The sequence below is a fragment of the Heterodontus francisci genome, chromosome 46 (genome assembly GCF_036365525.1).
Source record: "Heterodontus francisci isolate sHetFra1 chromosome 46, sHetFra1.hap1, whole genome shotgun sequence".
Lineage (NCBI taxonomy): Eukaryota > Metazoa > Chordata > Chondrichthyes > Heterodontiformes > Heterodontidae > Heterodontus > Heterodontus francisci.
In genome coordinates this window covers 10034137-10049603 of record NC_090416.1, presented here as the reverse complement: position 1 = coordinate 10049603, position 15467 = coordinate 10034137, and the positions used below count along the sequence as shown (strand labels likewise).

Here is a 15467-nt window from a genome sequence, read left to right as displayed (position 1 = left end):
TCTATCGACTGACAACATTCGCAGCATTTTCTGTTATTCCTAATTTCCGGCACTTGTGGTTCTTGTTCCGCCTCCCAGACACTGAAGTCACCATCTGATTGTGACGACTGGGAGGTAAGTGGCAGACCTTCCCAGAACACATGTTTGGCAACGGTTAATGGGCTTCAGGTTGAAATTGGGAAGCGCCTGCGTATTTCAGTGTGACAACTGCTGCTCATTGCAATTCCAAAGGTTCCTTGTGCTCCTGCGGGATAAATAAACTAATAATCCCACCCCTCCCCTTCCCAATTATTGTGTTCCAAGTTCCTCTCCAGTTACCATGAGATATCCCTGACCCTGGCACTGGGTTGGCAACGCACCCTTTGGGATTTTCGTTCTTGGCTGCAGAGGACGCTATCTATCCCCCTAATTATAGAGTCCCCCATTATTACCATATTTCTGTTCTCTTCTCTTTTCTTCCCCCAAATCACCCCACCCTACCCTCCCCTCAACCCTGGAAAGCCTTCTGAGCCACATTGCCTTGGTCTTCATTTGTGGTTGTCCTCCCAGCAGTCTTTCTCTTTGTCCTCACAAGTAGCGAGTACATTGTACCTGTTGGATAAGACCAGTGTCTGGAACCTCCTTCTCAACCTCTCCTAAATCCCTGCTACCTAGCTCCCTAACAGTCTCACCCAAGCTTTCCTGAACCTGTGCTTTCCCCTGGGGTGTGACTGTATTCTGGATAAAACTGCCCAGAAATTCCTCCCCCTCCCTTATGTGCCAGAGTCTCTCCAACTCCCATTCCAGCTCAATGACTCGGAGGCGGAGAGATTTGAGATGAAGATATCACTTGTAGACCTGTTTGCTTGGGACAGTCTCACCTTCCACAAACTCCCACATTCTGCAGTCCAGACACACAACCTGCTCTGCCAAATCTTAGACTAGCCTTATTTTATTTCATTAAAGTCTTTATTCAATGATTATTTGTAGTTATATTGAGTCGTTTAGTTAAGCTATAAATTTAATAAAAGTGCTTTATATTTTCCTGGTCATAGTTTAAACATCTATCCTAGTTTAGAGCCAAAAAACTTAAAGCTCATCAACCAATCACCTCCTCTTACTTAATTAATACCACTAGACTTCAGCTCTCAGGTGTCCTGTCTCCACTCTCTCTCTCTGACAGCTTTTTGTTCCATAAAAATACCAGAACAGCACCTCTTTCCTCACTTCACCAAGTTCCCTCCCTCACTCACCAAATTTCCCGTGTTAATTACTATATAGAAGCAGCACTCTGTTTAACTGGACTTTGTGCTCCTGAGGACCAGAGTAAATATTACCAGCCTGAACTTTGAGCCAGGGCTGAACGCTGGCCTTAAAATTGAGTTGGTGTTTTCACAGGGCCAGAGAAGAGCATTCCTTCCTGCAGAGTCTAGGCCGGTTGCACTCGCTGTGACTCAGTCTGTGAGTAACCACTTGTTATATTTGTAGGGGCCCAGGGAAGAAACCTGCAGAGGGGAAAGGGAAGAAGAGTAAAGCCCCATCCCTGAACTACACTGCAGCGCGACTGCAAGAGAAGGGGGTGCTGCTGGAGATCGAGGATCTACCCGTCAGCCAGTAAGTCGGGGCTATTTATTTCCTTTTGGCGTCTGTAAATAGCGAACGACCATTCCGCAAACTTGGGAAATGGGGTAGCATGGATCCGCAGAGAAGTGAGAAGCTGCTCCTCTGAGGCGGTCTGACGCACCCCAAAAGGTAGATCGGCTTGACAGGAGCAGTGTCCCTCCACACCCTGTTGCTTCTACTGGTCAGCTTCTCGCTGCACTGCATATCTGAATACTGTTCAGAAACCGAGAGCAAATTACACATATCAGTATGTGGTGAAAACGGGAATCGGTGGTGCAGCATCTGTAGAATGGTGGGCACTCTGTTTTAAATACAGATTGGTTATACTGGACACTGGTTGGGTCCCAGTACTACAGCATGATACTACAGGTGGAGTTTTACCCCCTGGATAGGGATCAATGAGGGATATGTTGGGAGTTTGTGTTTTGTGGTCATGGGTCGTAGCTGTGGCTCAGTGGGTAGCACACTTGCCTCTGAGTCAGAAGGTTACAGGGTCAAGTTCCCATTCCAGAGACTTGACCCCATAGTCCACATGCCTGACTTCTTGCTCAGGGGTAGATCACATGGCTAGATCCTGTGTACAATTGTCAAATCACACTGTGATTCAAAATCTATCAACGGGACACAGTTCAGATTTCACCTCAGGCCAACTTAATAAATTCACACCGTTCACTTCAGCCCATTTGGTCTCATCCTTCCAGAATAATCTTCTGTTGCTGTGCCTAGCTGTTAAATTGATCCATGGTCCTGGTATTGACCTCTGTTCACGCTGAAATGGTTCCAGCTTTTGTTCTGTTCCCTGTGTAAGGAAATCAATCCAAAGCTTTCCCTTCATGGCCCTCAGTCTGTGTTCTGCTGCTCTGCCATTTCCATAGTCTACTTGGCACTCGTTTTCCACCAGTACCCGTGCAGGAGCTTAGCGTGCTTGTACTAAATTTCTCTCTGCCTGTTCCTTTAATGCAGACATGCCTTTGCTGATTAGACACACGGTGGAGTGTAGTACACATGTGCAAGTCACAAAATATACCCCATGTTGTGTTATCACAGAATTGTTACAGCGCGGAAGGAGGCCATTCGGCCCATCGTGTCTGCACCAGCTCTCCAAATGAGCATTTCACCTCGTGCCTCTCCCCGTAACCCTGCACATTCTTCCTTTTTCATATAACTGTCTAATTCCCTTAGGGACCCTTTAAATACACAGTTTGAAATTGCACCCGAGCATGTTCATTTATTCCAATCAACTAAGTCGAACTTAACTGAACATATCAACTGGCACTTTGTGACATTGTTTTGATTGCAGTGTTATTCCTTTGGGAATTCCTTACAATAACTTGCATTTACCTAGCACCTTTTGACATCATGAAGCGTCCCAAGGAGCTTCACAGGAGCATTGTTGAACAAAATTTAACACCAAACCACATAAGGAGATTGTAGGATACTTGGTCAAAGAGGTCTGCTTTAAGGAGTCTATTTCCCCGATTCCCATCGCTCCACATTTGACGGCCGTGCCTTCAGCTGCCTGAGCCCTAAGCTCTGGAATTCCCTCCCTAAACCCCTCTGCCCCTCTCTCCTCCTTTAAGACACTTCTTAAAAACCGACCTCTGACCAATCTTTTGGTCATCTGCTCTAACGTCTCCTTATGTGGCTCGTGTCAAATTTTGTTTGTTGTTCCTGTGAAGCACCTTGGGACATTTTATTATATTAAAGGCGCTGTATAAATGCAAGTTCCTCGCTACGTTCTGGGCTCGAATCTCCCCCAGTCTGGTGAGGCTGAGTGTATTGTCTGTGCATGTACCAGACTCACTGAGCTTGCTCTGTTGATTGCTGATGGGACCTGCCCGTCCTCCTGCTGCTCTCAGTTCTGTTTCCTGTCTCGTTCCAGGTTTAGGAATGTGATTTTTGACATCGTGCAGAGTGAGGTGGCGGGAACCTTTGATGTGAAGGCCAAATTCATGGGTGTAGACATGGAGAAGTTCCAGCTTAAGTACCAGGTGAGATCTACAAGTGCACTGTTCATCCAGCGGGTGCTTTCTACACTCACAGGGCCTTTTACTCACGCGTTAGGGTTCCTCCTGAGTTAGTTGATTTCAGTGGAGGCTGGGAATATTACCGTTGCAGCTGGGCTACAGAGCCTGGGATCCTCCTCATCACAATTCAGTGAAGCCCAGGCTGCACTAGCGTTTCCCTCTAAGCTGAATAGCCTGCCATCACCCACCTTCTCAGCTCTCGTTTGGAGATGGTCCACTTGAGTGGCGGGGTTACTGGAGGTTGGGATGGTAGCTTCGCAAGAGTTTGCACATTCAAGGGAGAAAACTGGGGAACAGAATCAGAGAGTCTGTTTTATTCAGGTGAACAAGGGAACTGGCTGCAATGTAAATTACTGGAGTCCACTATATGCTGGTCTGTTGTACCCCAGTATGTACTGTACTCCAGCAGTCAGTGTGTCTGTCACACTGGCACACTTTAAAGCATCCTGCATTACACTATCCCTGTGAAATCCACTGTCGCAGTAACACAGCGAATCGAGTGCTACCTTCCTTGGCTACCCCTTTTCCCAATTTCCATTGCTTCATCATTGGGGCTCTGGAATTTCCTAAAACCTCTCCGCCTCTCTCTCTCTCTCTCTCTTTTAAGTTAAGTTGATCTTTAAAACCTACCTCTGACCAAGTTTTAGGTCACCTGTCCCCTAATATCTCCTTTATGTGTCAAATTTTGTTTGATGATCGCTCCTGTGGAGTGCCTTGGGACATTTTACTAAGTTTAAAACCAATGTAAGCTATGTCTATATTGGGGGGAAAAACCTGATTTCTCTTCTGTGCGATCCTGCCAGGACCTACTCCAGCTGCAGTATGAGGGAGTGGCTGTGATGAAGATGTTTGACAAAGCCAACGTCAATGTCAACCTGCTCATCTTCCTGCTCAACAAGAAGTTCTTCAAGAAATGAAGGGGAGGAAGGATCCCTCGCTGTGTCTCCAGCCATAGAGGAATGCTGCTTCTGCCTCCCGAGATTTAAATCGGTGCTTCTGCTGTGCAGACACAATCAGCAACCTACACTAAGAAGTAGTACAGTAGAGTGCCTGCAAAAAGTATGCCAATGCATTTATTTATATTTATGTATTATGCTTCAAATCAACCTGAGACTTGATCACTTCCGACGTGGAGAGTGGGAATCTAACTTCTCACAGTCAGGCTCTTTACCAATGGTTCAGTGCTGGGTCTGGTCATGCAGTACCCGTCGTCTGCAGGTACTGAACACAGAACCAGAACAAAACACATGGGAAGGTCTCCCTGAGCTGCACAGGACCAGGGGTGGCGGAGCAATCCATTCCCCGGTACCGCCCGTCCCCGCACGGCCTCCTGACCTGTACTCCAAGCTTCTCCTGGGGTCTTTCTAAACCACAGGTGTCCAAACGATGGCTCAAGGCGTGCACACAACCCCACAAACAATGGCAGCCCAGCCCAGGCAGCTCAGTCCCATCTATACTTGTTTCTCACTCGCTGGTTTCTCCTGGCCGGGGTGGGGAGGGGGGTGCGGCGGTTCGGTAGAACTGTTCTTTGTGCTGTTGGGCGGCCAGATGCTAACCAGAATACTCGGGAGCTGTTAACAGCAGCCGTCTCAGATCTGGGGGGGGATTGGAACTTTAGCTGTAGTCTCGATTCCATGGTGCCCACCTCTGTGGCCCAAATTCAGACATGCCCTCCTGTAAACAGGACAGCGTTTGTGCTTTGGGACATGTAATGAAGTCTAGATGCGACTCCCCAGGGCAGCTGTCCTCAGAATCACACCAGCAGTTTTATTTTTTAAATGAGGGATTTATTTTTAAAGATTTAATCATATCTATTTTTTGCCATCTTTTCCTCCCTCCCTCTCGAGCAAATTCGCCTCCAAAGGACCTTTTGCCAAACAATTCTTTTTATTTAAGTTGGAGGCGTAACACCTCGAGCAGGCAAATCATTCCCTGGCCTGCTGTTTGAGCCACAAAACCAGGATTATTATGAAAGGGCCATTGTGCTGAGCACCTCTATTTCTCCGGGAGCTCCCTACATTGGCTACCTCTTTAACAGATAGGGCAAGTGAGTTTCGTGGATCCCCCACCCCACCCCACTGACAGTTTCTGTACCTGCTGCCTGATGTAGCAGGTCCCACAGGGGGTGCAAAACGCTCGAATCTGAGCAGCAACAAATCACTTGCCCTGTGTTGGAGGTTTCAACTGCAATTGAGTTAAGTATCGGCAGTGAGGGAATAAAATATCCCAAAATGTAAATAAATATTGATTGCAGGATCCTAGAACAGAGGGAGGGCCAAACCTTGTGGTCTAGGCCAGTGATACCAACTTTGAGGTACGATAAACACTACTTCTAATTTAATGATTTAGTTCTCGAGCACCAAATTCAGGAGGAAGGCTCTTTATTTCAAGACGTTGGGCTCTAATGAATGCCCCACTCTCCTGGGCCTGAAACATTATCAGATGCTGCCTGACCTGTTCTTGCATTTCCCCTTTTGTTTGTTAGTGAAAGCAGAGAGTTCTTGGTGGGGTTTGGTGGGGGGGGGGGGGGTGCGGGCGGGGGGCGTCACTTGGTGGATTGTCAGAAATTATTTCACTGCTGACTTCGTCCCTGCCAGCAGCCTTTCCACCCACCAAATACAGCATCCGGCCGGGAGCCAATGTGCAAGACAAGCAGATTGTCAAAACCGCTGTCGTGGCATCCTCTCAGGGCACCCGAGTTGATTTGTTAAGGGATAAAATAGCAAAAGTCGTACAGAACCACCACCTCAGTGGGTATAGGCACTAACTGGTGGAGTGAGAAGTCCTACAGACCAGAAGATCCCCATCTCAGCCGAGTTAGCTAGGGAAACAACTGGGGTGCAAGAATTGGCCTGAATTGTCGAGCAGGTGAGAATTAGCTTTAAATCAATTAGACAATTCGCACTGCTTAGCACTGCTCTTGTTTAGATAACTGGGGGTGATGCACCCTATAGTCAAATATCCTGCTACCAATCACTGTTTAGACATGGAAACAAGAAGCAAATTACAGAGGCAAAGGAATTTATTTTTAAACGGTACAGTAATCAAAACGGTTGAGTGCGACTGAATTCTCTGTAGTCTAGATACTTGCTGGAAGCACTGTTCGCTGTAAATCATGACGCTGGTACTTATTGCTCTTTGTGATCCTCATCTACCTCCCTTTCTGTTCCTGAGGCATGTGTCGTCCGCTACCTATGTGCTGTATTCTAACTTCCGCACGTTGGCACTGGAGGCTGCAGAGTGCACTTGGATTACAAGCATCACTTTGGACTGTTCAAACTGTGCCTTTCGATGGACCGAAGGCCTCCCAAAGTAATAATGGTAGTCTGATGCTTTGGGTGGTGGAGGGGTGAAGGGGGGAGGAGGACAGAGACCGTCAGTGAATTAGGGTACAACTGAGATGTGAGCTCGATTCCAAATCACACCAGCAGCGTGAACCTCTTAACTGGCAGATGTGCGTTTGTGTTGCGAAATTATCCATATATTAAATCCAATTTTAACACTTTCAATCTCACTATGAGAGGCCAAGAGAACAGCAGGTGTGGAAAAGAGACATTGTGCTTCCACAGCAGGTCGATTCAAACGAGGATGGAAGCATTCTGGTTCCAACCTGTTCTTCTTTTAATTTTCTCTCTTTTTGTGAAGGAAGCCTTAATACCAAAGGCCCCTTTTTATGCATTTTAAATAAATAACTATTAAAGATAGATAAGTAAAACAGAACTCAAATTAAAATGCAATTCTCTGCATCTATGATATACTCCAGCCCCTGCGGTGCACACTGGTTCCGGAAGGCCTCAAACGAACCGGCAGACACAGCATGCTCCTTCTCCAGAGACCCCCAGGTGCGAATGTAACTTTGGCTGCCCCTCTTCCTATCAGGAAACCCGTCTGCACGGTGTGGAATGGCATAGAGAGGCGGCTCAGGTTGTGTACGACCGGCTCCCGGGGAGGGTTTTGGGGCCTGAGTCTGATAAGCAGTTCTGGCCGAGCGGGAGTTAGCTCGGCTGGGAGCGCTCCACACCCCTGAGCCCTCTCAACGCCCGCAGGCTACTCCTCCATCCGTCGGTCTGTCCCCAGAGCCGGCCGCCCGGACAGCCAAGGCCCTCTCCTCCACCGGCAGGGGAGCGCCCTGATTGGAAACGATCCTGATCAAAGACAGGCAACTCCCTCAGGCGACTATCGCCTCCAAATGCTGCCAGTTTGCTGGCCAGGCTTCCTCAGCGGGGCTAAGGTGGACTCCCAGATAGAGGAGGTACGTGGTGCTTCACGCAAAACGTGTCAACTCCTCTGGCAGGGAGTCCACCTGCCACTGACCACCAGGAGACCGGAACATTTCTCCCAATTGATCCTCGCGGAGGACACGGCAGAAAAGGTCTGCTGGCAGTCGCGCATCCTCCGCAGGTCAACGGGATTTGTGACCGCGAGGAGCACGTCGTCGGCGTAAGCCGAGAGGACGACCCGCATGACCGGCTCATGCAGAGCCAATCGCGTCAACCTCCTGCGAAGCAGGCACAGGAAGGGCTCCACGCAGATGGTGTACAATTGGCCGGACATGGGCATCCCTGACACACTCCTCTCCCAAAGCGAAGGGGTGCTGTCAAGGACCCGTTAACCTTGACTAGACACTCTGTGGCAGGGTATAAAAGTCGGACCCAGGCCACAAAATGCGGCCCGAGTCAGAAAGCGCGCAGAGTCCCTTCTCCTGATCGAGGGAGAGAAAGGCGACCGACTGACCAGTCTCTGGGAAAGATGGATCAGGTCCCGGACCAGGTGTATGTTGTCCTGGATGGACCAGCCCGGGACCGTGTAGGACTGGTTGGGGTGGATCATGTGTGCCAGCACGGAGCCCAGGCGGGTAGACATAGCCCAGGCAAAGATCTTGTAATCCGTGCTGAGGAGGGAGACCGGACGCCAATTTTTAAGCAGGCGGAGATCACCCCTCTTCGGCAGCAGGACGATGACCGCCCTGCGCCACGAGAGGGGCATCTGCCCGGTCGCCAGGCTTTCCCCCAGGACCCGCGCGTAATCGTCCCCCAGGACGTCCCAGAACACCCTGAGGAACTCCACGGTCAACCCATCCAGCCCTGGGGATTTGCCCCTCGAGAGCTGGTGGAGGGCGCCAGTCAGCTCCGCCAACGTGAGCGGAGCCTCCATTCCTTCGGCGTGCTCCGGGCTGACCTGCGGCAGGTCCTCCCACAGAACTCTGCGCGCGTCCTCGCTGGACGGATCCATAGAGAACAACGCACTGTAATAAGAACGGACCAGGAGGCCCATTCCCTCCGGATCCATCATCGGCCAGCAGCTCAACGAGCTGCTTACGGACCCCACGCCATTTTTCCAGCGAGTAGAAGAAGGGTGAGGCGTGATCCAAATCTTCCAGGATCTGGATCCGTGACCTCACATAAGCGCCTCGGGTCCCTATGAGCTGCAGGTCCCTCAGCGCACCCTTCTTCTCTTTGTACGCCTGCCACAGGGCCGGGCCGCGACGGCATGACCGAGGCGGGACTCCAAGTCGAGCACCTCCCTCTCTCGGCGCCCGATCTCAGCTTGTTGCCTCTTGGTTGACCCCTTTGCGTACCCCTGACAGAAGACACGGATGTGAGTCTTGCCCACATCCCACCATAGCCTCAAGGAGGGAAAACCCCCTTGCTTCCTTCTCCATTCGGCCCAGAATCGACGGAACGAGTCCCGGAATCACTCGTCCTCCAGCAGCCGGTTGTTAAAGTGCCAGTAGGCGGAGCCCACCCGCGTGTGGAGTGGAATGAACTCTGCCCACACCAAGTAGTGGTCCGAGCACGGCACTAGCTGCATGGAGGCCGCCGAGACGCGGGAGACGTACACCTGCGAAAAGTAGAGGCGGTCGATTCGGGATCCTCCTCCTCCAGACCTCCACGTGAAGGCGCTGGAGTCGGGATGGAGATTCCGCCAGACGTCCACCAAGTTGAGGGAGCTGATTAGTCCTCTCAACTTCTCCACCGATACTTGGCCGCGCTGGGGACCAGAGCAATCCTCCACCTCGAGGGTACAGTTAAAATCCCCCCGAGGATGATGCACTCGCCGCTATCGATGGAGCTCAAGAGAGCGGACACTTCTTCAAAGAAGCGCGCTTGCAACGCGCCGGGCCTGGGCGCATACACGTTCACAAAGTGGAGTGGCACGCTACCCAGGCAAACGGCGAGGTGGAGCAAGCGGCCCGGCACTAGCTCCTTGACCCCCAAGATCTCCGGCTGAAAAGTCGGGGCCAACAAGATAGCCACCCCACTAGAAATAGGGATGGGGTGACTCATGTAGACCCCACCCTGCCACTCCAGGAGCCAGGTGGCTTCATTTCCCGGAACGGTTTGGGTTTCCTGCAGAAAGCTCACCGCGTATCTCCCTTCCCTGAGGACTGAGAGATTGTGAAATCTGCGGTGAGCCCCCCTGCTGCCATTGATGTTGAGGCTGGCTATGGTTATCTTCATGTCAAAGGTAGTTAAAAACCGTCACCAACACCTCATTGTGAGGAGGGAGCGGAAGTGCACTTGGCCTTCCACACCCCCAGCAACCCATTGAGGAACGCATTAAATCAGCACCTCTCAACTAGTTTCATGCCCGCTTTCTTGAGGGCGGCACGGACGGACTGGATGATCAGCACCAGATTCGGTCGAGGGCCAGCTGAACTTTATTGCAGCAAACCCTGCAAGCCGTGAGGAAATTCCGGAGTTCTGCCGTGGGGATGAGAGGAGACTTGGTGGGAGGCACGAGGGACTCCACCACCTCACTGGCGATGGAATCAAGGTCGTTCTCCGTGCCCCACACTGAATCCCCATCCTCCTCCGGGTTGTCACCGCCAGCGGCCGACACATCCACCACACACTGTGGGGCGGACGTCCCGGCCGCGCCAGCTGGTCCTGCCTCCATCATGATCCCACCCCCAGGATCGATGGCGGAGGAGTCCTTTCTGGGTTCTGCTGTGAAACTGGAACCGATGGGCGCTAGCGGTTCAGGACCCTTTCCACCTCCGTTTCCAGGCCAATCAGCGGTCCAGGGGAGATGGGAGTTCCTGACTCCGGAAATCCAGCCGGAGCTGAGACCGGAGAGGAGGCCATCTCCTGCCCCGCCAGCACCCACAGACCCAGCAGATGGGACAAAATTACAACCAGGTCATGTGTCTCCTGGTTGGTGGACTCTGGCTGGGAGGGCCAACCCTTTGGGGCCTCGCCCTCCCCTCCACTCGGGGCACCTCACCAAGTGGAAGAATGGGCGGCGTCCCCAGGCTCCCCCACCACAAGCAGGGCTCCACTTACTCCTCCAGGGAGGCCTCATGTACAGGGGCCTCCCCTTCCCCTCCATCCTGAGGGGTAGGGAGCTCCTGCCCAGACTTTGCAGCCTTGATGATGGTGGTGGCAGGGGGAACCTGGGGACCCAAAACAGGAGACAGCTCCCCTCCAACAGATGGGCCCTGCACCTCAGGGCCCTGTGTTACCTCTGTGGAGTGGTGCCTTCTCTTTTTCTCAGTTGGGCGCAGAGGCTCACAGACCTCCATGTCATCAGAGGCCTCCACCTCCGCACCCTACTTTTTTTTTAGTCACCCTGGGCCTGAGCCCAGCCCTGGGGCAAGTGGGCTCCCTGAGATTGGACCTTGGGCTGAGCTCAGGCTCGGGTTGTGTCAATGTGTCCAGGGGACGCGACTCTTGAACTTTATTTTTCCTCCACGCCTTCCTTCCACCCAGACGGGCACTCCCCACCCCACCAGAGGCCGTGAAAATCACAACCTCCGACTGAGCGGTGTCTGCAGGAGATTTTGGGGTGTGGGAGGAGATGCAGCGGCGCCACACTGGGCCGCCAAGGTGGAGTTGGCGGCTGGGGGATTGGGGTAGTTCTTACGAACATGCCCCGCCCCATTGCAGACATGGCACCCCATCAGAGGTCCAGAAGACACGGTAGGCCATCTCCTGGAACTCCACACTCAAGTGTCCCTTCAAGACCTCCTCCCGTGCCATCTGCCCAAATAGCTGGCGGCAGAAGGAGTAGACATGTCGGAGGGTGATCTCCGACCTTACCTCCCCCAGATGGTGCAGTTGGGGGAGGAGGAGCTCACTGGGAATAAAGGGCGGGACGTTTGATAGCATTATCCGCTGCACAGTGGCCCTCAGAGGGTCCACCGGCAGGAAGGTTCCCCCCACAGTGATCCCTTTACTCAGAGCCAGGGACACCACCCGCTCGGTCTTCAAAAAGAACACAGCCTTCCTGTACATCTTTGCGGTTGCAACAATGGCCGAGGGGCCTCAATAGACATGTTGGGGTGGGAATAACTCTTCACCTCATGGCTGGATGTTATCAATTTAAAAGGTGACGGGGCCACATGGGCAGCCACAGAGGCTGTAGCTGCATAGGTAGTAGAGGGCCCTGCTACCGGTGATGAAGGGCTTGCCATGGGTCTAAGATCTAAACCCACCCCAAATTGTAGGCTTGCAAACTGAATAACAAAAGATTCACAGCAGATATTGAATATATATAAAAAAAACAAACGAACAACAGGTTCGGGGAGAGGCTGAGGGAATAGAGAAGAGGGAAAGACAGGCTGTAAGGGATGACTTGCTTTCTGGAGGTGGTGCACACAGCCCACTTAAAACAGTCTTTGCCAGCACTCTTGGTCTTCTGGTTGGGGGAGGCGTCTTCACCTGGGTCAGCTGAAGCTGCCCAGGCACTATCTATCCCCTTCCGTCTCTTTAGCCGGGCAGCTTCAGCTGACCCAGGCTGGGCAATTGGGGTGAGGAGGGAGCTTCCCTGTGTGCTTGTGCAGCAGCACAGATTCCTGCTGAATTGGGAGCCCCACCCCTCATTGTTCCGGCCACTTGTTCCTCCCCCAACAGTCCAAAGCAAAGCAAATTACTGGTGTTCAGCACCCACCTCCAGACAAAGCCTGGTTTCCAACAAAAGTCTCTTCTTTTTAATGGTGATTGTTGTTGAAGCTTTCCTTTGCTCAGCGTAGCTCCTCTCTCCACCTCAGCAAACGCCACCAGCAGTGTCAGCTGAGGCTCGTTGCTGCAATCAGCAGTCAACACTCCAATTAGACAGCAGCCAACCCCCGTGCTATACATGTCCTGGGAGTATTTGATGGGGGACAGTGTAGAAGGTTCTTTACTCTGTATCCAACCCCTGTTTTTTTTTTCCCCTCCTGTCCTGGGAGTGTTTGATGGTGTAGCTATTGGTGTACAATTTAGAGAGAAAGAAGAATTCCTCTCTGGTACCCAGAGTCTGTACGTAAATAGCCTATCCGAGGTGAGGTTGCAGTCTGGGTTCTGCATGAGTGCTTTGCTGTTGGGGAGGGTTGCAGGAACAGTTAGGGCCCATGCTCCTGATCGCCATGAAGTGTCCCTGCCTGTAGAGAGCACGTCTGGTGTGATCTGGCTCTGTTATCATTGAGTGACACCCTGCCTCAACTCAGAGCAGGATGTAAAGGTGAGAAAGCAGCACTATGGAACTGTATGCTGTGACACAGAGGGGAGGAGGCGAGTAACTGCAGCGACAGGGAGAAAACAAATCAGGGTGCAGAATCCTGCTGTAAGAATATTTTGGAATCTGTTCCTAGCTCTGGGGATAAGGAAATGTATGTCTACTGTAAATTATCGATGCCTTCTGGCTAGTGCATCAAAAGATCAGTTGCCATGGTAACTGGGTAGCACACAGAAAATCGCACAGCAGCCCTGATGCCCCAAAGGCCTCTCCCTGTCGATTGTCGTTTCCATCCAATAAACACATGGACAGAAGAGAGTGGAGTTTAGTCTTAATTCCTTGCTGGGAAAGTGCTCTGCTTCAGCGCCGATGGAATCGGCTGCAAAACGGAAAAAAAAAACAAGAGACAGTAGAGGTGAGGTTAAGGGTGAGTTGCTCAGCCTGGTGGGAAGTGGCGTTCCGCAGGGATTGCTGGTGTTCAGCATTCACAAAACGATTTGGACTCAAATGTGAAGTGAAACCTTCTGGATAATGTGAAATTGTGGGCGACAGTTCAGGCTGGGTGGGACTGCGACTAAATACAAGAAGCTGCCAGAATGTGTTGTGCAATTGGCTGATGAAGCAATAGGTGGGGCATTTTGGTGGAAGGACTAAGAAGGCCACATCCTCCTTGGAAAATAAAAGCTGAAATAGCATAGGGGAGCAAAAGGATCTAGGGCTACAGGTACACAAAACACTAAAGTAGAAATGCAAGTTAGTTTAAAAAAGGGAAACCAAGCACTGGGGTTCATTCCTAGAGGAGTAAAATTCAAAAGCAGGGAAATTACATTAAACTTGGATAGAACCTTGGTTAGACTACGCTTGGAGTTACTGTGCACAATTCTCTCCCTATAATCACAAAAAAGGATATAGAGATACAGGAGAAGGTGCAAAAAAGGATTTACAAGGATGACACCAGAAATTAGAGTTTATAACTATCAGGAAAGACTCAACAGGCTGAGGCTTTCTCTAGAAAAGAGAAAGGGTGACCTGACAGAGGTCTTTAAAATGATGGAAGTGTTTCGATAGGGTAGACGTGGAGAAGATGTTTCCACTTGTGGGGGAGACCAGAACTAGGGGACCATCAATATAAGATATTAATCCAATAAGGAATTCAGGAGAAACTTCTTTCCCCAGAGAGTGGTGAGAATGTGGAACTCGCTACCACAGGGAGTGGTTGAGGGGAATAGCAGAGATGCATTTAAGGGGAAGCTGGATAAACACAATGGAGAAAGGAATAGAAGGATATGTAGATACAGTGAGATGAAGAGAGGGTGGGAGGAGGCTCGTGTGGACCAGAAACACCAGCACGGAGCAGGTGGCTGAATGGCCTATTTCTATGCTGTAAATGTTATGAATAGCCTGCCAGCATTCACTGTCTAGGTACCACTGTAAACCATGCCCACCTCCGTAAGGTACATAAGTGCCGCTGGATCAGTTCGCCAAGAGGAGTGAAGGGGGGAGGGAAAGAGAGAAAGAAGGGAATAGCAGCATGACAGACTGTGTAAGAGCTGTATTCTGCAGAGCAATGCAGTGCAAGGTTGACCATGGATGTGATTGCACTGGAGAGGGTGCAGAGGAGATTCACCAAGATGTTGCCTGGCCTGGAGCATTTCAGCTATGAAGAGAGACTGAAAAGGCTAGGGTTGTTTTCCTAAGAGCAGAGAAGGCTGAGGGGTGACCTGATTGAGATATACAAAATTATGAGGGGCATTGTTAGGGTAGATAGGAAGAAATTTTATCCCTTAGCTGAAGAATCAATAACCAGGGGGCATAGATTTAAGGTAAGGGGCAGGACGTTTAGAGGGGATTTGAGGAAAAAAAATTTCACCCAGAGGGTGGTTGGAATCTGGATCGCACTGCCTGAAGGGGTGGTAGAGGCAGGAACCCTCTCGGCATTTAAGAAGTATTTAGATGTGCACTTGAAACGCTATAGCATACAAGGCTACGGGCCAAGTGCTGGAAAATAGGATTAGAATAGATAGGTGCTTGATGGCTGGCACAGATACGATGGGCAGAAGGGCCTGTTTCTGTGCTGTATAACTCAATGACCAGCACAGTCTTGGCAAATTCCTAGGCGTCAGCTGGTGTCTCTGCTTTCACCTCAGGCACTCTGGTTAAAATCGAGCCCAAAGTGAGGGGGTGCAAGTCTACAATTTGGTTGGAAAAATTGCTCAAACCAGATACTGTCAGGCGTGAGGCCACAGAACAGCTCAGATTTAACCAATCTTTCCATCTTTTGGAAGCTGTCGGCTGCAATGCCCCGCATGGATGAGCAGCAGGCTGCTAAATGCTCACTGTCTCGGTGCATGCATGAGGAACTGGGAGATGGGACTGATTGGTTTACTGGTACCCCGTGGA

At 51.0% G+C, this 15467-nt stretch overlaps 1 protein-coding gene across 2 annotated transcripts in view; it reads left to right on the top strand.

Moving 5' to 3' along the window:
• Positions 1-6121, top strand: part of LOC137356787 (ras GTPase-activating-like protein IQGAP1) — a 93889-nt gene extending 87768 nt beyond the window's left edge. For both annotated transcript variants that reach the window (XM_068022547.1, XM_068022548.1), the window contains 3 exons: positions 1468-1593; positions 3485-3593; positions 4433-6121. In XM_068022547.1, the coding sequence (XP_067878648.1) occupies positions 1468-1593; positions 3485-3593; positions 4433-4546 (349 nt within the window). In that variant the 3' untranslated portion in view covers positions 4547-6121. The remainder of the gene's footprint in view (positions 1-1467; positions 1594-3484; positions 3594-4432) is intronic.
• Positions 6122-15467: the final 9346 nt, after the last annotated feature.